The following is a 22,637-nucleotide window of genomic DNA, read 5'->3' as shown; positions in this document are numbered from 1 at the left end:
ACATGCTTCCAAATCTCTTGACGCCTGCAATAAATGAGGAAATTGCCTGATTGGCAGAAATGCCATTTTTTGTTTTGTTGTGCTTTGGAAACTAGAGCAGCTCCTGTTTGCAGTCAAATTTCTTTCTCATTGCAAATTTATAACCAGGACAGACTTCTCCTAATGTAGTCTGAACTACTTTCTTCACGGAATTGCATTCTTTGATCTACCCCCAGACACGGCTTAAATCTGCTAAAAAGCAGGCTGACCTCTCTCTCTATACAGTACCATGCAAACATATAACGTATATTCAAAGTAACTTTTTTGCATCATTAGCAGTTTTAACTTAAACTATTTTGCTGCTTTTTAAAGCAGTCATATGCTTTTCTATTTGATAAACCTGGTAAGAGATTGCTTAAGGGATGAAAAAAAACATTGTAAATTAAGGACATTTGAGAGACCTGATGACAGTGTAAATGCTAGTGTCAGCCACGGTTCAGGGTAGCACTCTTGTCTGAGTCAGGAAGTTCAGGAGTCCACCGAAGGACGTGAGCGCAAAAATCAAAGCTGACACTCCCAGCGCAGTACTGAGGGAGTGCAGCACTGTCAAAGGTGCTATCTTTCAGATGAGATGTTAAACCAAAGCCTCATCTTCCTGCTCAGGTGGACGTAAAAGCTACCATGGCATTATTTTGAAGAGCAGGAGAGTTCTCCCCTGTGTCCTGGGCCAGTATCTATCCCTCAATCAAGATCACAAAATCAGGTTATCCAGTCATTATCAGATTACTACTTGTGGGAGCTTGCTGTGTGCAAATTGGCTGCTACCGTTCCTACATAACAACTGACTACACAAGTACTTCATTGGCTGTAAAGCGTTTTAGGACTTCCTGTAGTTGTGAAAGACGCTATATCAATGCAAGTCTTTTTGTTTTGAAGGGCAGTCACTGTTTCAGCAAATGCGCTGGTGGCTTTTTTAGTCACATCAAGACCCCACATGAATGGCGCAATAATCACTTTTGAGGGTGGAATTTGATGGGGTGTTAGAACTCCCTGCATGTCGATTTGTGGCCGAGAATCATTTAGCATCCATTAAACAATGTGAACCTTTGCAACCAGGAAGGAGTCTGTTCCACATCTCTAGCACAGCACCTATAACATTGTAGCGCGCCCTTCGGTACTGCACTGAGTTAGAGGGCCTGGATTATTTGCTGCAATCCTGCAGTGGAATTTGAACCTATAATCTCCCGAGTCGTAGGCAAGATCTCTAACTGAGCCATGTTGACAAATTGGAGTTGAAATGTGACAAAAATAACGTTAAAAGCAGCATTTTCAAAGTCTACTTTTGCATCAGTAAAGCAGTTGGAGATGTGCATTGACACTGAAACTTGCAGTACAAGTCCACAGGCTGTGGTCTTCTTCGAACTCAACACAGGCTTCAGTATCACTCCATTCTTAAAGTTCATGGGTGGATCATTAGTGTTAGTTTTCCGAGAGCTTGTGTCCGAGGGAGGAGAATGCACTTCAAGTACTGTGCAAATGTGGATGGGAAAGTTGGGCATTTCTTTAACTTGCATTTTTGTTTGAATCAGATACTGATCACATTTGATTTTTAGGAAGTGAATTGGGGAGGCGATGGTAGAGGGGGAGAAGCAGAAATAAATGTTACCTTCCTAATAGTTGAATAGGGAGAAACAGACTGGTGAAAATAACACAAGACACATGCATATTAAAAATTTTAATACTGAATATTTTAAATAGACTGAAGTAGATTTCAAAAAAATGCATTTCATCATACCAAGCCTCAATGTTTCAAAGTTAAAAATTTTCAAAATAACTCCACAACACCCACTCATGTTGCCATTTAAAGTCAATCTCAACAAGACGTAATTCAGCATATTTTTTTTTTTTTTGCAAGCCATATCTGAAACCTCTATACTATCTATTTAGTATCGACATCCTGGGGGTTACTATTGACCAGAAACTGAACTGGACCAGCCACATAACTGCTGTGGCTACAAGAGCAGGTCAAAAGCTGGGAATTCTGTGACAAGTAACTCACCTCCTGTCTCCCCAATGCCTGTCCACAATCTACAAGGCACAAGTCAGGAGTGTGATGGAATACTCTCCACTTGCCTGGATAGGTGTAGCTCCAATAACACTCAAGAAGCTCGACACCATCCAGGACAAAGCAACCTTGATTGGCACCCCATCCACCACCCTCAACCTTCACTCCCTCCACCACCAATGCACAGTGGCAGCAGTGTGTACCATTTCCAAGATGCACTGCAGCAACTCGCCAAGGCTCCTTAGACAGCACCTTCCAAACCCACAACCTCTACCAACTGGAAGGACAAGGGCAGCAGATGCATGGGAAAACCAACACCTGCAAGTTCCCCTCCAAGTCACACACCATCCTGACATGGAACTATATTGCAGTTCCTTCACTATTGCTGGGTCAAAATTCTGGAACTCCCTTCCTGACAGCATTATGAGTGTACCTACCCCACATGGACTGCAGCAGTTCAAGAAGGCAGCCCACCACCACCTTCTCAAGGGCAATTACAGATGGGCAATAAATACTGGCCTAGCCAGCGACACCCACATCTCCCGAACAAAAAAAAAAGTCAAAACATTTTGAAAAATATATTCGTTACAGGGAGTCTGAACCTGCCTCTGGGTTTAGTGTTTGCAAGTGCAGTATATGCTGAATTGGCAAGTAGAATGTCCTAGCTTTAATTCTTGCCTCTCTTTTGACCTGGTCTGTGTTCCTGTCTAAGATTACCTGCCTGATACAGTGCCTGCATTGTAGTGTTTCCTGAGGCACAACATTAATGTACCGGTAATTCCTTAACTTTCCTCCGGCAGCCATAGGCTTCGTTGACAGACCTGCCAGATGATGCAGAACATTTTTGAACAAATGTCCCGTGCTGTGTTAAAACCACTTTAAAATGTGTAGGGAGCACCCCTGGCACTGTTCCAAATTTGGGACCGCATTTACAAGGCTTCTACTAACCCGAGTAGTATAAAGATTTAACAACTGCAGGGGAACTGCAATCTGGCATCTCCAAACACACTTCAAAATGTAGCGTGAAATGTTTTTTTTGTGGCTTGGCATAACCTTCTGTTGACCGTCTTCATCTCCCAGAACTACTATTCCCTGATAGGTTAGTAAGGAAAAGTGCAGCACAAAGAAAGACAGCATTCATATCGCACCTTTCTCAACCTCAGGACATCCCAAAGCGCTTGACAGACAATGAAGTACTTTTGAAGTGTAGTCAGAAACACAGAAGCCAGTTTGTACACAGCAAGCTCCCGTTAACAGCCAATGATAATGAACAGACTATCTATTTCTTATGATGTTGATTTGAGGGGCAAGTATTGGCCCCAGGGCATCTGGAATATTGAAATAGTGCCATGGGATCTCTTACAACCAGCTGACAGCAGCCAGGTCCTTAGTTTAATGTCTCATCTGAAAGACTGCACCTCCAACGTTGTAGCACTCCCTTAATACTGCACTGGAGTGTCAGTCTAGATTTTTGTGCTCAAGTCTTGAAGTGGGACTTGAACTCTCAACTTTCTGACTCGGGTGGTGAGTGCTACCAACTGAGCCACGATTGACGAAGTGGAATATACCTGGATAATGGAGTCAAATCCTTGATTCAAACTAAATTGGTTGTTCTCAGCAATTGTGGTTTGATGTTTGGTCTCCCTTTTAAGGAAGGGCAGAGAGAGTTGGGGGGAATCACCCAATTGGGACTACTGCTCTCTCAGGACGATGGCTAGAAAGAAATTTATGTGCATTTAATGTGGGGTTAGTGCCTTCCGGTCCTGCACAGTTGAATGAGTTGCAAGTCTCTTGCATGAAGGATGGCCACTTTGAGCTACTGGAAGGTGGCAGCCCCAGGGAACTGCAGTCCTGCGCGAGGCACTGATGCTGAGTGAGAATTGTGGGTGGAGAGGGGGTGTAAAAGCATCAGCAACTATTTCTGTAGAACCTTTTAATGTAATGAAATGTCCCAAGGTGCTTCACAGGAGCGTTATCAAGCAAAATCAGCCATGATCTTGTTGAATGGCGGAGCAGGCTTGAGGGGCTAAGTGGCCTACTCCTGTTCCTAACTCGTATGTTCGTAAAATTAACGCTGAGTCACGTAAGGAGATATAGACAGATGGCCAAAAGCTTGGTCAAAGCGGGAGGTTTTAAGCAGCCTCTTGAGAGAGAGTAGTAGAGAGACAGAAAGGTTTAAGGAGGAAATTCCAGTGATTTGAGGCCTAACCAGGTGAAGGCACAGCCGGCAAGGATGGAGCAGTTAAAATTGTGGACAGTCGAGGCCAAAATTGGAGGGGTGACGTGTTCCAATGAAGCAGTGTACATGTTGCCAGTGTAGTTCTGCTTTGGTAAACCTGCAGGTGTCAGTATGAGCAACCAGGATAGCAGAAAGTAATTGATTTATATGGGAATAGTTTAGAAACATTTGTAATATAAATTCAAGTCTTCTCACTCCCTGTTGTGGTCCCACTAGAATTATTCTATATCACTAATTCTAATGAGCAGCAGGTATTAAATACAGTCACCATTCCTTTTGCTTTGATTTTCAAAGTGCTTTAATCACCAACCTTGGGCACTAGGGCAACAACATTTAATGGCCTGCTCAGGTTCACATTACTGAAACCAGTGTCTTTACCACCATGACAGAATAATAGATCATCTGAAGGGAAAAAAATATTGCCGGGGAGTAGGACTGGCTAAACTGCTGTTGCAGGGCTTGATGGGCCGAATGGCCTCCTGTGCCCTGATTCCGAGATGCAAGATGTTGGCAGTATACTGGAGCCCAGTCAGATGGTGAGACCCTCATCTCGTCGTCTGCATTCCTTTAGTGTAAAATGTGCTTTTAATAGATCACTTTATACGGGTCTTTATACTGAGTAAATTCTCCTCTTGGCACATTCTAAACCATGCTTAATCAATCTTTGAATCAGTTTTCACTTGAGTTTGGTCTTTATTTGATTATCCAGTGAATGTATACGCAAGGAGTCCCAATTTTACAGGTTACCTTTACTCCATTTTTGTGTGACCACCTATAATGTTTGAATTGTCCCTACAAAAATTAACCCAAACTTGCAGTGAAATAGTTATGGCATTGCTTACCTCTGATTTGGGCAGTGTATGTTGAGAAAAGCTGACGATCGTTATTGAAACACCTTGTGGGAACTAGAGTAATTTACATAGTCATTGACAGCACAGAAGGAGGCCATTCGGCCCATCGAGTCCATACTGACTGTGTTCTCTCTCATTTCCTATCTGCCTTATTTTCCTGCCCTCCCAAAAAATTGTTGCAATTATAGATTGCACTGTCATCTTAGACATTTTCAGTAAAGGAAGGGATAGTGATAGAGAGAGTTTGCCTTGGTTTCTCCCTGACAGTTGCTGATCTGTGTATTTCCACTTGTTTTATATATAGCCGATCCTCCAGCATTTGCTTTTTAAATTTTTTTTTTTGTATAACTTTTTGCTAAATGTTTTTCCACTACAGTTTTCGTGCTCAAACTGTCTGCCTACATACTGGAGTTTTTTTTTTTAAACTGTCTCATTTGCCTACTAATAACGGAAGAGCACCTATCTGTTGATGAATGATCCTAAGATGTGCGAGCTGTCTGACATCAAATTAAAAAGCAGGCGTGATATTTTGCTCATTAATTTTGTGCCTCTGCCAGCTGTTAGCTGTCAGGTAAATGTTGATTCGCAGCTTTTGTGCAAAGCTTCATTCCCTAATCCAAAGACAAACTTAGCTCAATATTCAGAATGAATAGATTCAGAGTTCAAAGGTCACATTGGTTTGAGCACAGTTCCTTTGCTTGTTGGGTTGTGGGGGGTGTGAGTAAATGAGTATAATGAAGGACAAATGTACTTTGAGATTCTGAGCTAACCTATGTTCTAACTGCCCTTGGGCTCTACATGGTGACGATAGAGGAGTCATTGTGAAGAGGCGGTTGGAATGGTTTCCTCAATGTAATTACTGCTTTAGTAAAATATAACGCGGAGCTCCTCCTATCGAGCTTTCTTTTCATTGCCATTTACCCTTGCTTCCTATTTTCTTAGAGCTAATTCATTTTCAAATGCTGACGGCTAACTTTCTATTTTTGTCGTCTTTAATATAAAGGTTCTCTCTTTTTTTTCTGTATTCTTTTGCTGTGTTCAGTTCTTTCAGCTCTGCTTGAATATCTTGATCTTTTGAGATACTGTCAGAATATTTGTGCAAGTAAGTGAGTGCTCCAGGCTTCAATCTAGGCTCACCGACCTCTCCAATTAAAGTGTATTCCGTGTAGTCCTGCAGTTACCTTCCTTTGCCCACTTTGAAGAGCGACATAAGCACCAGATGATGTCTTCAATTTTAAGGCAGAGCTGCAAACATGGCTGTGTTTATAGGATGATGTAGTTAATAGCTGGTAACCATGATACAAGTTGGTTACTGCAGCAGGATTGTATGCCCTCACTGGGGAAACTGTTCTGTGGGCATTGACTGCCCTCTGGAAACTTTGCCTAACTGGCTGTTCATTACTCTTGCTGCCATCAGTGATGATGGGCGTTAGGATTTCCCCCTCCTAGCCCAGTGTGTTGAGGCTATTTGTGGCTCTCCTAACTGCACGAATGAGATCAGATCACTCTGTGCAGATTGAGGTCTGAAACCCTGGTCCTCCCAGTTTGTGTAGCTCAGTATTGAATATTGTATTTCCCTAACTGAGTAATTGACAGGAACTATTGTGTTGAAGTTAAATTTACTGGTCTACCCAAATGAGAAAAATATATTCAAATGTCCATATACACCAAAATCATTAAATGGAGTCCTGTTTCCTTTAAAAAGCTTTCTGTGTTATGCTGCACTGACAGATTCTGTGATAGAATGCAAGGACGTGTTATAATTGGTTTTTCAAAAACATAGCATGGATGAGACACAGGCAAGGCATCCTGAATGATTCATAAACAGGAAGACTGATGCATGTATCTGCTGTAGAATAAAGGGAGTGATCTGCTCAGCAAGACGATTGAGGTTTTGAAGGATCTGATGGAATAATGTGTGCTTCAGAAGCAGTCGTTTTCTGTTCCTTGCTTTCTGAAATGTGACTGGCACCTACTGAAGATGGTGTGTGTGTGTGTTTGTACATATGTTTATAATGTAAAAACACTACAGGACAGGTGAGCCTGTACTGTAATATCTTGTTCTTACCCTGCTATTGAAAGTGTTCAGTCCGAACCCAGGCTTCTCCTAAAATATAGAACATTTTGAAGAAATGAATTGTCAAGTTTGTTTAGAAGTTAATGATGTGGTATAAGATCTAACTGTGTGCCTTTTCTTGTATTTCTTTTCAGGATCGAAGAGTTAAAATACCTCGCCCAATAGGACAGGGTCCAAGTTCCTTCATTCCAGTTAAAGAGGTACGTTAATTCTTGAATTTCAGTTTAACCTGAGACTTGTAGTTTTCATTGTAAAGATAATTTTGTGGTGTCCACTGCAGTAATGTTCCTTTTATGTATTATTGTTTTGATTTATACTACTTGGATTTTATTTATACCATTTTTAGAAGTTTTTTAATTTAAGCTTTTATAAACCATATGACTGTCCTAGTTGAGAATTAGCTGTAGAGCAGTGAGAAAGATCAATTAATATGATTTAATTATGCACCTTTATTTCAAAAGGAAGCTGATTTCACCTAAATTCAGAGTTGCTCAAAACTCAACTCAGTATTGCATTGGAATTGCATCATGGAAACAAGTTGTTTGGTCCAACCAGTTTGTACTGATATTTAACCTCTGAGCTGTAGATTTAATCCCATGTGACTTTTCTGTTCCCATATTTGTTTGTTCCCCTTTTCCCACAGACACTTACCTGATCAATTCTTTAATGTTGACATGACCCCTGCTTCAATTATTAACTCAAGTAGTGCATTCTGTAACCCATAACCCTATATGTGTGCATTCAAACATTAAACATTACTGTCAAATCCTCCTCTGTTCTAATATAAATAGCACCAGTCTGAATAATTTACAACTTTTTAAATGTTCTTGTATAAGGTGGCGCAGTGGTTAGCACCGCAGCCTCACAGCTCCAGCGACCCGGGTTCAATTCTGGGTACTGCCTGTGTGGAGTTTGCAAGTTCTCCCTGTCTCTGCGTGGGTTTTCTCCGGGTGCTCCGGTTTCCTCCCACAAGCCAAAAGACTTGCAGGTTGATAGGTAAATAGGCCATTATAAATTGCTCCTAGTATAGGTAGGTGGTGGGGGAATATAGGGACAGGTGAGGATGTGGTAGGAATATGGGATTAGTGTAGGATTAGTATAAAGGGGTGGTTAATGGTCGGCACAGACTCGGTGGGCCGAAGGGCCTGTTTCAGTGCTGTATCTCTAAATCTAAAGGCAATCTCGTAGTCTATGCAGCCACATATCCTTACCGTCATAGGCAATAAGGGCACCCTGAACCATTTCTGCCACCAGGATTTGTGAGGTTTTCACATTTTCTGGAGTCCATTGGGTAGGTGGAGTGGTTAGTCTGTCGAGTAGTCCAGCAACTTGCTTCAAACATTGTTAAATTTTACAGACTTCGTCAGGTCAGCAGGAAAGATCCTGGCCAGACTCCGCGGCACTAACTGCACGTGGGAATTTGTAATTCTGTAGTCTCTCACTGTTCCCAAAGTCACTTTGCTGTGTAAGTGAGTACATTCAGCACAGTGGAAACAGCCTCCTCAATGAAGATGTTAATGCTACTTCTTTTAGCTTTTATGTGATGCTTCTTATGCAGGGGACGAGGGAGCAGGTACTGCCTTGACTGAAAATGGCAAGTTTTCAGAGGTAGAAGGAATATGTATATGAATTCAAAAGGAAATTCATTGCCACATTTGTAGATAAAGGGAATAGATTGATAATACACTACAGGTCAAAGAGTTCAGAAACTCCTTCCAACCATTTCCCAAAATATGTTCAGTACTCTTAAAATCCAAAACTCTCGTATTTAATTTTTATTTGTTAAAGAGCTGGCCGTGCAGATTTAGAGAGCATGGTGGAAGATGGGTGAGAGGGTTGGGGGATGGGGAGAGGAATTCAAAAGGGCAGGGGGACTATTTCAACCAGAGAAACGATTGGGATGTCGGAGATAAATATAAGTTGCCAGTTTTGCTTTAAAAAACGCGGAGGATCCTTGTAATCTTGGGTTACCAACTTTGCAAAGCGTGAGCATGGAGAGGCAAGTTTCAGCCTTTCTCAATGTTTCAAGTGGATCTTTGAACCCAATTTCCTGAGTTTCTTGCTGTTCTTTCAGAGCACTGCTGTGCAGAATCAATAACTGACACTAGGGTTTTCTGTTCCCCTTTTTTTGTGAATTCTTATCTGCAAGTTGACCAAAAAATCTATATCCAACATGTTATACGCCAGAAAATCTTGAGTAAACAAGTGATCTAATAATTGCCCTGAGTTGCATCAGCTGAAAAGTTGTTTACAGGCAGCTCTTCCTTGTTTAACATTTACAGATCATTGGACACAACCTAACTTGGAGTTGAATCGTGCCTTGGTTGTTAGTTTTAAGAATAATAAATGAAATTAGAAATCTGAACTCTAGTTCCTTGTTATCTGCTACCTGATCTCATTCATCATCTAAACTCCTGCCCTCCCCAAAGATCCTTATTCTATTCCCATTCTGCGCTGGAGGAGGGGAGGAAGTCTGTAATCATTTATTTTTTACCAATGTGTCTAGGGCCATGTAATTTAAAGAAAATGGTATTACTTCGAAGTGAATTGTTGGGGATATTGACAGCAAAATTCTCCCTTTTACACCCTGTGGGACATGAGATGCACCGAAGGAAAGACAGCACTTGTACCAAGGCAATTGACGATAGATTAAAGGTTCTTAGTGTTAAAAGTTTCAGAGCTATTGCTGGGATCTTGGTAATGTATTTTGGTGGTTGTCAATACTCAGTCATAGTCATAAAGTTATACAGCACAGAAACAGGCCCTTCGGCCCATCGTGTCTGTGCCGGCCATACAGCACCTAACTATTCTAATCCCATATTCCTGCACTTGGCCTGTAGCCCTGTATGCTATGGCGTTTCAAGTGCTCATCTAAATACTTCTTAAATGTTGTGAGGGTTCCTGCCTCCACCACCTCTTCAGGCAGTGCGTTCCAGATTCCAACCACCCCCTGGGTGAAAAAATGTTTCCTCAGATCTCCCCTAAACCTCCTGCCCCTTACCCTAAATCTATGCCCCCTGGTTCTTGACCCCTCTGCTAAGGGAAAAAGTTTCCTCCTGTCTAACCTATCAATGCCCTTCACAATCTTGTATACCTCAATCACGTCCCCCCTCTGCTCCAAGGAAAACAACTATAGCCTTTTCAGTCTCTCTTCATAGCTGAAATGTTCCAGCCCAGGCAACATCCTGGTGAATCTCCTCTGCACCCTCTCCAGTGCAATCACATCCTTCCTATAGTGTGGTGACTAGAACTGTACACAGTACTCCAGCTGTGGCCTAACTAGCGTTTTATATAGCTCCATCATAACCTATCATTGGATAGACATATGGATGAAAATGGAATAGTGTAGGTCAGATGGTTTCACAGGTCGGCGCAACATCGAGGGCCGAAGGGCCTGTACTTCGCTGTAATGTTCTATGTTCTATGCTCTTACATTCTATGCCTCAGCTAATAAAGGCAAGTATCCCATATGCCTTCCTAACCACCATATCTACCTGTGCTGCTGCCTTCAGTGATCTATGGACAAGTACACCAAGGTCCTTCTGACTTTCTGTACTTCCTAGGGTCCTATCATCCAATGTATATTCCCTTGCCTTGTTAGTCCTCCCAAAATGTATTACCTCACACTTTTCAGGATTAAATTCCATTTGCCATTGCTCTGCGCATCTTACCAGCCCATCTATATCTCCCTGTAATCCAAGGCTTTCCTCCTCACTATTTACGACACCACCAATTTTCGTGTCATCTGCGAACTTACTTAGCATTTCAGTCCTAACTTGTTCAAGTATATCACAAACCCCCTCCCTGATCTCTACACCTACATTGTCCTACTCCATAGTGAACACAGCTGAAAAGTAATCATTTAAAACCTCACCTACGTCCTCCGGCTCCACGCACACATTGCCACTTTGGTCCTTAATGGGCCCTACTCTTTTCCTGGTTATCCTCTTGTCCTTAATATACTTATAAAGCATCTTGGGATTTTCCTTTATCTTGCCCGCCAGTGTATTTTCATACCTCCTCTTCGCTCTGTCATTGAATTTCATTTTATTTTCTGTAGGGTTTTTCCTACCCTTTCTTGGAAGGTGTAGTAAACCCATAGTTGCCATTTTTTTGAGCTGAGGTAGTAAGAACATAAATTGGAGCAGGGGTAGCCCAATTGACCCCTTGAGCCTGCTCCGTCATTCAATAAGATCATGGCTGATCTGATTTTGGCCTCAACTCCACTTCCCTGCCTGTTCCCCATAACGCTAGAGTCCCCTGTAGTTCAGCAGTCTTGTGTATTTCAGCCTTGAATATATCCAATGTCTCAGTCTCCAGAGTTCTCTGGGGTAAAGAATGCCATATAATAATTTTTTTTAAATACTGTCAGCTGGCTGTCCAGGCAGCAACAGCTAACACTGATCCTGTTCGGACTTTTACACACAAGCTCTTTGCAGCAAGGTCACTGCGTGGTCAGAGTGGGCATCCTTCCTGTTTCGATACTGAGGTCAACTGTAGTGTCCTAACACGGAAGTTTCTGATCACTTTTTTTTTATTATCCACTTGTTTTACTTGTCTGCCTTCTACCTCGGATTCAGTCTGTGTAATATTATTGAGAATTTTGTTCACTTATGCTGCTCCATGTGAATGAAGCTGCTAAATTAGCAGTCATGAGAGACAGTATTGTACTGCACCAACTTTAAAGTGTCAGTTTATGGTTTAATCTCAGACTTTAAATGTGCAACTGCACAGTTTGTAAGATACAGGAATGAAGAATACAGAATTGGTTGAGGGGAGGATATGATCGAGAGACAATTGTGCAATAGCAGCTTATATTTATATAGTACCTTTTTAATGTAATAAAATGTCCCAAGGCATGTCACAGGAGCATTCTAAAGCAAAATTAAACACCAAGCCATATTAGGACAGACGCCAAAATCTTGGTCTAAGAGGTAGGTTTTAAGGAGCGTCTTAAAGGAGGAAAACGAAGGGGAGAGGTTTAGAGAGGGATTTCCAGAGCTTAGGGTCTAGGCAGCTGAAGACATGGCCACCAGTGTTGGAGTGTTTAAAATCTGGGATGCTTAAGAGGCCAGAATTAGACGAGTGCATATATCTTGGAGGGTTGTGGGATGGAGGAGATCAGAGCTAGGGAGAGGCGAGACCTTGGAGGGATTTGTAAACCAGGATGAGAATTTTAAAATTGAGGCATTGCCTGACCCAGAACTTGGTGTGAGTTGGGACATGAACAGCTGAATTTTGGATAAGCTCAAGTTTGTGCAGATTACATACAGTTGTAATTATCTGTTCTACAGCTGGCTGGCCTGCTTATCAAGTTAGTTCTGTGGCTCATCTGGAATGCTGTTCAGAATAATATCTGTTTCAGAATTTCCCTTTTCAAGTGTTATATGTAGAACATAACAGCTGAAATTAAACTATATCCAGGAAATTGGAAATATCTGCCTGGGCAGCGACACCCACGACCTGAGTGTTTGTTTTTATTTTAAAAGCAGGTTTCGAATATCCAGTTGATGGCATTGTTGAAATTCAATGCACTTACAACTGAAACTTATATGCTGCAAAGCCAGGGTCATTGGTTTAAGATTCTCAAGGGTAGAGGCCATTGCTGTATGTCTGATATTACAGAAATCTAACTGCTGTAAAACCAATAAAGTTTCAACCAATATTTGACTGGGAAACCTTTATATAGATGTGTAGAGATTTTTCTTAAACATGCAATTGGCTTTGGCTTTTTTTGTCCGTCAGAAAATTCTGAAATACGCAAAATGGAAAGATCATTTGTAGCAACAACACATAATTCGCATGTGACCCTATTATTACAAAATGGCCCTTTTAAAACTATTATTCAAGATTTGGCAAGAAAAGTAGACAATGCAAATAAATAATTCTTTGCTAATCTACTCCATATAATGTGCACTGAACTCCTCATCCATTTCAACCACCTTAAAGCTGAGCTGCCTAATAGGGGCCTATTGAGGGATATTTATGATTGGCAAGAGTGATAACTGGCAGGTATGCTTAAAATATATATATTTTGGTTACAGATTCTACAGAAAGATCTAGAAGATGCTGAAAGACAGTTGTTTATTGAAGCTTTCATCTCCATTGGCCGTGTAGACAATGTAACCATGGTGATGGGCATGCATCCACAGTATCTTGAAAGCTTTTGGAAAACGCAGTACTATCTCTTACAGATGGATGGTCCTTTACCATATCACTATAGACATTACATTGCTGTAATGGTGAGTTACTCTTGTAGCACTATGGTATCTGTGGTGTAATCCCTTAAAGGAAACTGAACTAATTTGATGAAACTGCACCGAAAGGATCACACTTGCGAATGGCAGAATCAGGAAGGAAGAAAGCGCTGATGATCAAATCAATCTGACTCTTAAGGCTTTGATAAAAGAAATTAAATTTCTGTTTCCTGCTTTCCCTGTTCCCAGTGGTTTAGCAGCTGACCTGCTCATAGTGTGATTTATGAATTGGCTGTTAAAAATCATATATAATTTTTGATGTAAAAAATATTCATCTAGCTTATCAAAAGCAGTATGGTGAAGAAAGCTAGACTTGAGTTTGAAGTACTGTCGAGACCACTGCTTTCAAATTACCTGACTTTATGCATTCAGGAATACACAGAACAGTTCAGCAACATTTTGGGGTTTGTCCTTAATGAGGTTATCATCTTGCAGGCTGCTTTGTTTGGTCTGTTTCAAGGAGAGTTAGAGAAACATTTATCAATTTTTTTTTTTGTGAAACTTTGGCAGATTTTTCTGAACTCTTTGTATAAATGACTACATCAAAATCTGGTATGTTTTTTGACAGTATATCTGTCTTTCAGGCAGCTGCAAGACATCAGTGCTCGTACCTTGTCAGCCTCCATATTAATGAATTTCTACAAGTTGGTGGAAATTCTGAGTGGTTAAGTGGCCTAAACTATGTACCTCAGAAAATGAGGAATCTCAACGAAATCAACAAAATCTTAGCCCATAGACCGTGGCTCATTACAAAAGAACATATTGAGGTAAATTATTGGGAGAATATCAGTTAGTGATTAGTTTAAAATGAAGCATAATGTGACAGTTTTACTGAATATCAAAGAAAATTTGCCTGGTATAGTCCTGTATAAATTGTCAGGTTCTTTTTGGGCCTCTGAGCTTTTTACTGTGTTCACATTTTGAGCCGTGATAGTTATTCTCGTTCTACAAGGATGTGTTTGTCAAGTGGCCTTTGGTCTGTATCTACCAAATGTCAGTGCAATCACATTTCCTGTCAGCATTAAGTACTTGGGCCTTATTTTATGCTTGCTTCTTCACATTAAAAACAGGCGTAGTCCATGTTGATTCTCCCTGTGCATTTATGTTTTTTAAAAAGTGCTATTATTGTGACATGAGCATCTATACTTGAAAATTCCCGACATTCAATTTGCTTACTTTATGTAATTTTGTTTCTTGAAGAATCTGCTGAAGACCGGTGAGAATAGCTGGTCACTTGCTGAACTCATTCACGCAGTTGTGCTCCTCGCACATTACCATTCCCTGGCATCCTTCGTTTTAGGTTGCAGTATTAGGCCTGAACTTGATCAGGATGGGGGTTTCACCTTCAGTCCCCCCTCACTGCACAGCTGTGACTCTGATGGTGCCAGTAACAGTGGGTCAGAGGAGCCTGTTAATGGTAGTGTGGTAAGTACACCCATTTTTACCCTTAACGTGCAAGTTATAAATATTTCTGCAGTGAACAATGTATCAGCAAGGTTCTTGATATTAGGTGGTGGGGGCAAATAAACAACGTAACTGAGATTTCTCAGTGGGGGTTTCCAGAATTTGTGGTCTGTTCCAATGAGCTTTGTTCTGCTACATGTGAACATGACGTCAGTTGCATCCTCTCGCAAATTATACAACTAGTTTTATTATTAGATTGTGTGGCATATGATATTTTTGCTGATCTATTTATTTTTCTCCCACTGTCTACACAGAAAATTGGTGCTTTTGGCTGTTCTGTGTGGGCTAGTTGTGTTTGCATGGTTTCATTCTGTTCTTTTAATCAACACTTTTCCAAGCTTCAGTTGATATCCGTGGAGGGGAGTTGATTTAGTTGCGTGCCAAAGGGTCAAACTGGACACCAAGGAAGAAGGGGATGTTTTTAAACATTATAGGAGCTACATAAATGCAATTGGTTATTGTTTCCACCTAGCTGTGTGTTTGGAAAGCTGTCCTTGTCAGCCGATAGTTTATGGATTCAGCAGGTGCAGCGTCATATTCATAAGAGAATCGGGGAGCGAATTTACAATTAAACATGCCCAAACTTGTGGATTTTTGTCTAACATCACAACTCTTAATGTCTTTCAGAGTAGAGATGATCTACACGAGTTGGAGGTTCTAATGGAGAAAATGAAACTCCTTCAGGAAGGCAAACAGGATGAGGAAGCGAGCCAGGAAGAGATGGCAACACGATTCGAAAAGGAGAAGAGAGAAAGTTTGCTTGTCGCACTTGCAGGTAAAACATCCAGGTGGCTTCAGTGATCCAAAGAAATGGAGACAGTTTCCCTTTTTACTGAACATGCTACTTCTTTCCCAGCAGATGACAATGAATCACTGTCACCAACCAATTTATCGTGTTTCGTTGAAGATGCAGATTTTGGGTACAAGGATTTCAGCAGGCGTGGGGAGCAGACACCACCAACATTCCGGGCCCAGGTAATTTAAAGTTTTTTTTTTGTCTGAAACAATGGGCTCCTGATGCAATTCAGAACAGTGAAGATCAAAGACAGTAAATGTTTGTGTTCATTAGTTCACAACATATCAGTCCTCAGATCAGGGAATGTTGGTTAAAACCAAAGAAAGTTGTGTTTTCTCTGGTTGCTAAATTGGTTAAGATAGTGTAATGAAGCCACATAGTGAAAATCCTATGTTTGACAACTGATTTGTACTCGAGTCAGATCTCAGTTTGACGATAATTGGACAAGAGCAGGTCGTAGACTAGGAATCCTGCGGCGAGTAACTCACCTCCTAACTCCCCAAAGCCTGTCCACCATCTACAAGGCACAAGTCAGGAGTGTGATGAAATACTCTCCACTTGCCTGGATGGGTGCAGCTCCAACAACACTCAAGAAGCTTGACACCATCCAGGACAAAGCAGCCCGCTTGTTTGGTACCCCATCCACAAACATTCACTCCCTTCACCACCGATGCACAGTGGCAGCAGTGTGTACCATCTACAAGATGCACTGCAGCAACTCACCAAGACTCCTTCGACAGCCGCTTCCAAACCCATAACCTCTACCACCTAGAAGGACAAGGGCAGCAGATGCATGGGAACGCCAACAACTGCAAGTGCCCACCATCCTGACTTGGAACTATATCGCCGTTCCTTCACTGTCGCTGGATCAAAATCCTGGAACTCCCTTCCTAACAGCACTGTGGGTGTACCTACACCCAAAGGACTGCAAGCACTTCAAGAAGGCAGCTCACCACCACCTTCTCAAGGGCAATTAGGGATGGGCAGTAAATGCAGGCCTAGCCAGCGAAGCCCACATCCCAATAGCGAACTTAAAAGGAAACTGGGGAGGTGGCTGGGTTAGCAGTCAGTTATACTATTCAAATCCATGTTCCAGCAAGTTGGACATAAGCAGTTATGGGGATTTTGCATACCTGGTTAACATGTTTTGTGTGATTTGATTTGCATTCAAACATTGTGCCTGTTCTCTTAGGATTACTCCTGGGAGGATCATGGTTATTCCTTGATTAACCGACTGTATCCTGAAGTTGGGCAGCTCTTGGATGAGAAATTTCAAGTAGTGTACAATTTAACATACAACACCATGGCCATGCACTGTGGTGTAGATACCTCCATGTTAAGAAGAGCCATTTGGAATTACATTCACTGTGTGTTTGGCATAAGGTATGTTGTGCAATTTGGGCTGGTTTTCCAAGAGGGATTCTTCCCAGTTTCGCTACATTCAAAAGGCAATAGTCTGACAGATATTCAGTGATCATACGTGTGTTTTTTTTTTTCTCTCTGGGTCAGATACGATGACTATGACTACGGAGAGGTCAATCAGCTTTTGGAGCGCAACTTAAAAATCTATATAAAAACTGTTGCCTGCTATCCTGAGAAAACGACTAAACGAATGTATACAAGTTTCTGGAGACACTTTCGACATTCAGAAAAGGTTTGTCTCTGTTGTAAAATGTTATTTTGTCAGCTTAGCTTGGAGTTCGATGCACAGATTTTGCATTTAGTTGCTATATGAAATTAATGTCAATTCAAGCTGCCTCATCAATCATTACTTATAAGAATTCTGTTAAAGATATTTGATCAACAATCCATTGAAATCTAACTCCCAATGCTCAACAGTTCAAGGTTAGTTACAGCAAAATTGCCCTATAATTTAATGCAAAAACACTTGATAAAGTATTACCATATTTAACAAAGCTGCAATCATGCTTGTCATGACGTTGAATTTATCAGCATGCCCTCCTGTTTTTAGCTGAGGGCTGGTAAAATATCTAGTCTGGCCCCAGTAACTGGACTCTTAAAAGAATAAGAGTGCGCCTCTGATTAATGCTGATGATATATCCCTCCCTGCGCCCTCCTCCCCCCACACACACTCCCTCTCCCACTCCCTCTCCCACTCCCTCTCCCACTCCCTCTCCCACTCCCTCTCCCACTCCCTCTCCCACTCCCTCTCCCACTCCCTCTCCCACTCCCTCTCCCACTCCCTCTCCCACTCCCTCTCCCACTCCCTCTCCCACTCCCTCTCCCACTCCCTCTCCCACTCCCTCTCCCACTCCCTCTCCCACTCCCTCTCCCACTCCCTCTCCCACTCCCTCTCCCTCTCCCTCTCCCTCTCCCTCTCCCTCTCCCTCTCCCTCTCCCACTCCCTCTCCCTCTCCCTCTCCCTCTCCCTCTCCCTCTCCCACTCCCTCTCCCTCTTCTTTTTCCCCCCCCTCTTCTTTTTTCCCCCCCCTCTTCTTTTTTCCCCCCCCTCTTCTTTTTTCCCCCCCCTCTTCTTTTTTCCCCCCCCTCTTCTTTTTTCCCCCCCCTCTTCTTTTTTCCCCCCCCTCTTCTTTTTTCCCCCCCCTCTTCTTTTTTCCCCCCCCTCTTCTTTTTTCCCCCCCCTCTTCTTTTTTCCCCCCCCTCTTCTTTTTTCCCCCCCCTCTTCTTTTTTCCCCCCCCTCTTCTTTTTTCCCCCCCCTCTTCTTTTTTCCCCCCCCTCTTCTTTTTTCCCCCCCCTCTTCTTTTTTCCCCCCCCTCTTCTTTTTTCCCCCCCCTCTTCTTTTTTCCCCCCCTCTTCTTTTTTCCCCCCCCTCTTCTTTTTTCCCCCCCTCTTCTTTTTTCCCCCCCCTCTTCTTTTTTCCCCCCCCCTCTTCTTTTTCCCCCCCCCCTCTTCTTTTTCCCCCCCCCCTCTTCTTTTCTCCCCCCCCCCTCTTCTTTTCTCCCCCCCCCCTCTTCTTTTCTCCCCCCCCCCTCTTCTTTTCTCCCCCCCCCCCTCTTCTTTTCTCCCCCCCCCCTCTTCTTTTCTCCCCCCCCCCTCTTCTTTTTTCCCCCCCCCTCTTCTTTTTTCCCCCCCCCCTCTCTTTTCCTCCCCCCCCCCCCCCCGTGTGTGTCTATCTCTATCTCTCCCTCCCCCCTCTCGCACTCTCTCTCTTCCTTTTCTTCCTCAACCCCCCCCCCCCCCCTGCAATTGCAAGAGTTAGGTCATTCAGTCACCTGTTTGTGTGCTAAGGAACTCTGAATTATGCTTTAAAAATATCTGGAATTTTTCGCCAGTGCTCTTGTCGTCTTTATTCTGTATCACTGTTGCAGTCAAAGCCTTTGTCTGAAACACATTTCTTTTCCTACTTTTAGGTGCATATAAACCTGCTCCTTCTCGAAGCCAGAATGCAAGCTGCACTACTCTATGCTTTGAGGGCCATTACACGCTACATGACATGATTCTGTCGAGGACTATGTGGCTCCATTTGCCTGGATATTCTACTGACTTGCTTCATTGAAGTGAGCAGCCATGTGCAATTCAGCAGATTCCTAATATTTGACATTCATTTTAGATAATAAGTTTTTGGGGGAAACTTCAGTATTTTTTTCTGTGTTCAGTATATAGTGAATTATATAAAAGGTTTGAAACTGTAACCTCAAACCTGATGCATCTAAACTTTCTCCCAGCACTTAGTGGCTGTTAGTCATGGGGAAGTGAAAGCTCGAATGTCTTGTATTGAATTTAAACTGTGAACCTGGGCTGGGCTGTTGATGCACTGGCTATTTTGTGTATTGATCCTTCTCACTGATCTTGTATTTTATTTATGTTGTCACAATTTGATTTTTTTTTCTCAAGATGTTTTTGCATTGTATCCTCCGGCATACACTGGCTGTCTAACATGTTACCAAAGATGACATCGCGCTAGAAAGTTCATTAGAAACATGTCTTTATTTGGGAGTGACCAAAAAATGGGCAGTTTCTTTTTGGAAAAAGATTCCAAGTTTGAAATTCTTGCAGCTAATGGCCCAGTTTTAAATCTTTCCCTATACACTTTAAATGGGTTGCTCCTTTTTTATAATGGATACCAAGCCCTTGCATAATTTATTTCCTGAATTATGCAAGAATAACTTTGCAATATTTGGCTAGTTATACCAAAGTTATTGGAGCAACCAACTTGATTAGTGGATTGATAATTCTACTGTGAAAGTGTCACCAGTAGTGATGCTTTCAGTTTTTTTAAAAGCAGAGATTGGCGTGGGTAGTGTGGTGCAGTTAAACGTTCTCACTGCTGCTGATATTGCCTGCCTTCAGGTAAGGGCACGGTCATTCATGCTACACCTGAATCTTGAAGCACAATCTCTTGGATTTGATGCACTGCAGTTTTTTTATAAATGAATAAAGAACATTGTTGCTCCAAAAAGATAAATAACAAAATGATAGCATTTTGAGAAGTACAGATCCTTGTAAAGAATTGTTAATGCCTTGATTTGCACATCCATCCTTTATGAAACTTTTTTTGTTTCTAGTTTTTGCACATAGTAAGCATTTTCTGAGCACCTAGATGCATATTATTACTGCACTAAACAGTTTTTCTGCTGTTAATATTTTGTACCTTAACTAAGATTACTGTGGATATTATTTTGTAATGAGTAGAATTTGTTCTTTGTTAGCCAACACCAATATAAGGTTTTCCCCTTTTTAAAAAAAAATTGTACCATATTGGGGGAGTGGGGAGGGGTGGTTGCATAGCGGATCTTGTTGCTCCAGGTGTGATACTGAATAAAGTTTTTTTTTTTTTTGCCCTGTAGTATACTGCCTCCTTGATGCATTGCAGGTAGATCTGGAACTGTTCTGAATTTTGTCCCGGAACTGTTCAGCGAGTTCCTTTTGATCTTCTAAATGAATCCACTTTATGAGCAGTCAGTAACTTATCCTGTCATTTGTAAACTAAAATGTCCCCTGAATTAGGAATGGCATTGTTTCAAATTACAGTACAAATCAGAAATAAAATCACCAGGCACATAGTGTAATGGTAAATGACAACGCAGGCGTCTCGAGTGCAAGGTGGAGTTCCACCTGATGTTCATAAGTGTGGGGTCACCTAGTTTATAAAGCAGTAGTCTGCAATGTTGACACTTGGGTTGATTTTATACTATGGGATGTTAGTTAAATAGTGGTAAAATGATGGCCAACAAGATGGATAGTTTGAAAAGTTAGGGCCATGGTGAAAATATATTTTTGGTGAGTATTTATACACAGTAATTTAACACCAAGGTTATTAGCTGGCCCAGTAACCCATTGCAGTCGTTCAGCGGTTTCCTATTGAACACTGGTTAGTTTTAGCATCTCCTTGGGCAGAGTGGGAAAGGCAGTACTAGTAAAGATTGTCAGGTTTTTTTCTTTGGTAAGCCTGTTTTTTGTAGCAAGTCCACCTGTTAGCCAAACACTTTTCCCCAAGAGAGGGAATAATCTGAGTTCATTCTCTTACTTTGTGTGAAAATCAAAGCTGGAGAAAGGTGAAGGCTTGCTAATGTGTAGTTTGTTCAGTGTAAAACATACCTTCAGTGCAATTTCTATAAACCTCCTTCCAATCTCAAGTTTCTTTTTTTTCTGCCCTCCCAAGATTGGTTTTAAGAAATGAGAAGCACTACCTTTAAGTGGCAGTCTGAATAAAAGCAGCAAGTTTGAATTCTGAAGCTTTTCTTTGTTTTAAGGTGAGGCTTTCTCTTGCACCTTAATTGAAGGTGCGATTTCTCATTTTCTGGGGGTAGAGGAGATTGAGAAGTTCGTAACGATGCTTGTGTTGTCCCTTGCCTCAGTTAATGGTGAGATTGACAACTCAACACCAGCTGTGAGCTGTGCAATGATGAAATGCCTATTCAAGTTTTACAGACTCAGTTGCATCAAAGTCACATCGCTGTTTTTTATTTTCATCCTCAAATTCAAATGTACAAATACTGACTTGCATTTGTGACACATCTTTTAATGTCTTTTTTTTGTAAAGTTGATGTATGAGAATGCACTCCATTATTCATGAGATATTAAAGCTGCTTCTAAGTAAGATGTAGGTAAAACCACTTTTGGGAAGTGTCTGCATTGAGACATACTTGGCACTGATGCACTGAACTATTTAACTTTGCTGTAGATTATAAAGTAGCTGAATTCCTTTACCTTGTTCTCCCTCAGAAACTCTACAATGTATTTAATTCTTCTTGACCCTCTGGCAGGCTCTTTCTGGTTTTGACCTTCTACAACACTTTTAAATTTGTGAGTAATGGATGGATCACTTTTTAAAAAGAAATGCTGGAAGCCTGAGTTTGTTATGTATTAAACTTGTACAACAAATTGACCAAATTCTTCAGGAATCTTATGGAAAAGTTTCAGAGCATGTTACAGTCATGCAAACTAAATATAGCCTGATAGTGTACATCAGTGACTAGTGTGGGGTATGTGTTTCTGCTGGCTTAATACATACATTTCTCCTAAGCCCTCATGTCTTCAGAAACTTGCATTGAACTAACTAAGCTGTTTATTGACTGATTTCATCTGTTTTTGTGGGAGCTTTTGAAGTTGTAAACTACTTTTGACTGTTGATTTCTTAAAATAAAGATACTTTTTTCAAAACATTTTAGCACTTTTCGGCAGTTGTGGATAATTTATGCATTACTGTTTTATAGAAGGAACTTGTGTTTATGCATCCTCATGTACCAAATTGTTTCCTAGCCAACCTTTGAAGTGGTGTCACTTTTATGTAGGCAAACAGCCAATTTCTACAAACACCAAGAACATGAGTGATATTAATCGAGAGAGAAATTTAGTCTGGGCACTGGGACAATTCTCTTGCTCCCTTTCAAGTAATGTTCCTTTTATTTTTACATCTGCTTGAACTGGCTAATCAGGTTTTTAAATCGGTTCCTAAAAACTGCACCTCTAACAAATCGACATCA

At 41.5% G+C, this 22,637-nt stretch overlaps 1 protein-coding gene across 3 annotated transcripts in view; it reads left to right on the top strand.

Moving 5' to 3' along the window:
- sesn2 (sestrin 2) overlaps positions 1-22,316 on the top strand; it is a 61,653-nt gene extending 39,337 nt beyond the window's left edge. For 2 of the 3 annotated variants that reach the window (XM_068011710.1, XM_068011712.1), the window contains 9 exons: positions 7,346-7,411; positions 13,256-13,453; positions 14,053-14,235; positions 14,669-14,893; positions 15,560-15,707; positions 15,789-15,907; positions 16,921-17,111; positions 17,238-17,382; positions 19,062-22,316. In XM_068011710.1, coding sequence (XP_067867811.1) covers positions 7,346-7,411; positions 13,256-13,453; positions 14,053-14,235; positions 14,669-14,893; positions 15,560-15,707; positions 15,789-15,907; positions 16,921-17,111; positions 17,238-17,382; positions 19,062-19,148 — 1,362 coding nt within the window. In that variant the 3' untranslated portion in view covers positions 19,149-22,316. The remainder of the gene's footprint in view (positions 1-7,345; positions 7,412-13,255; positions 13,454-14,052; positions 14,236-14,668; positions 14,894-15,559; positions 15,708-15,788; positions 15,908-16,920; positions 17,112-17,237; positions 17,383-19,061) is intronic. The other variant, XM_068011711.1, reaches the window with a different exon arrangement.
- The last annotated feature ends 321 nt before the right edge of the window (positions 22,317-22,637 follow it).

The sequence above is a fragment of the Heterodontus francisci genome, chromosome 31, assembly GCF_036365525.1.
Source record: "Heterodontus francisci isolate sHetFra1 chromosome 31, sHetFra1.hap1, whole genome shotgun sequence".
NCBI classification, from domain to species: Eukaryota; Metazoa; Chordata; class Chondrichthyes; order Heterodontiformes; family Heterodontidae; genus Heterodontus; species Heterodontus francisci.
This window is presented reverse-complemented; position numbering and strand designations above follow the sequence as displayed.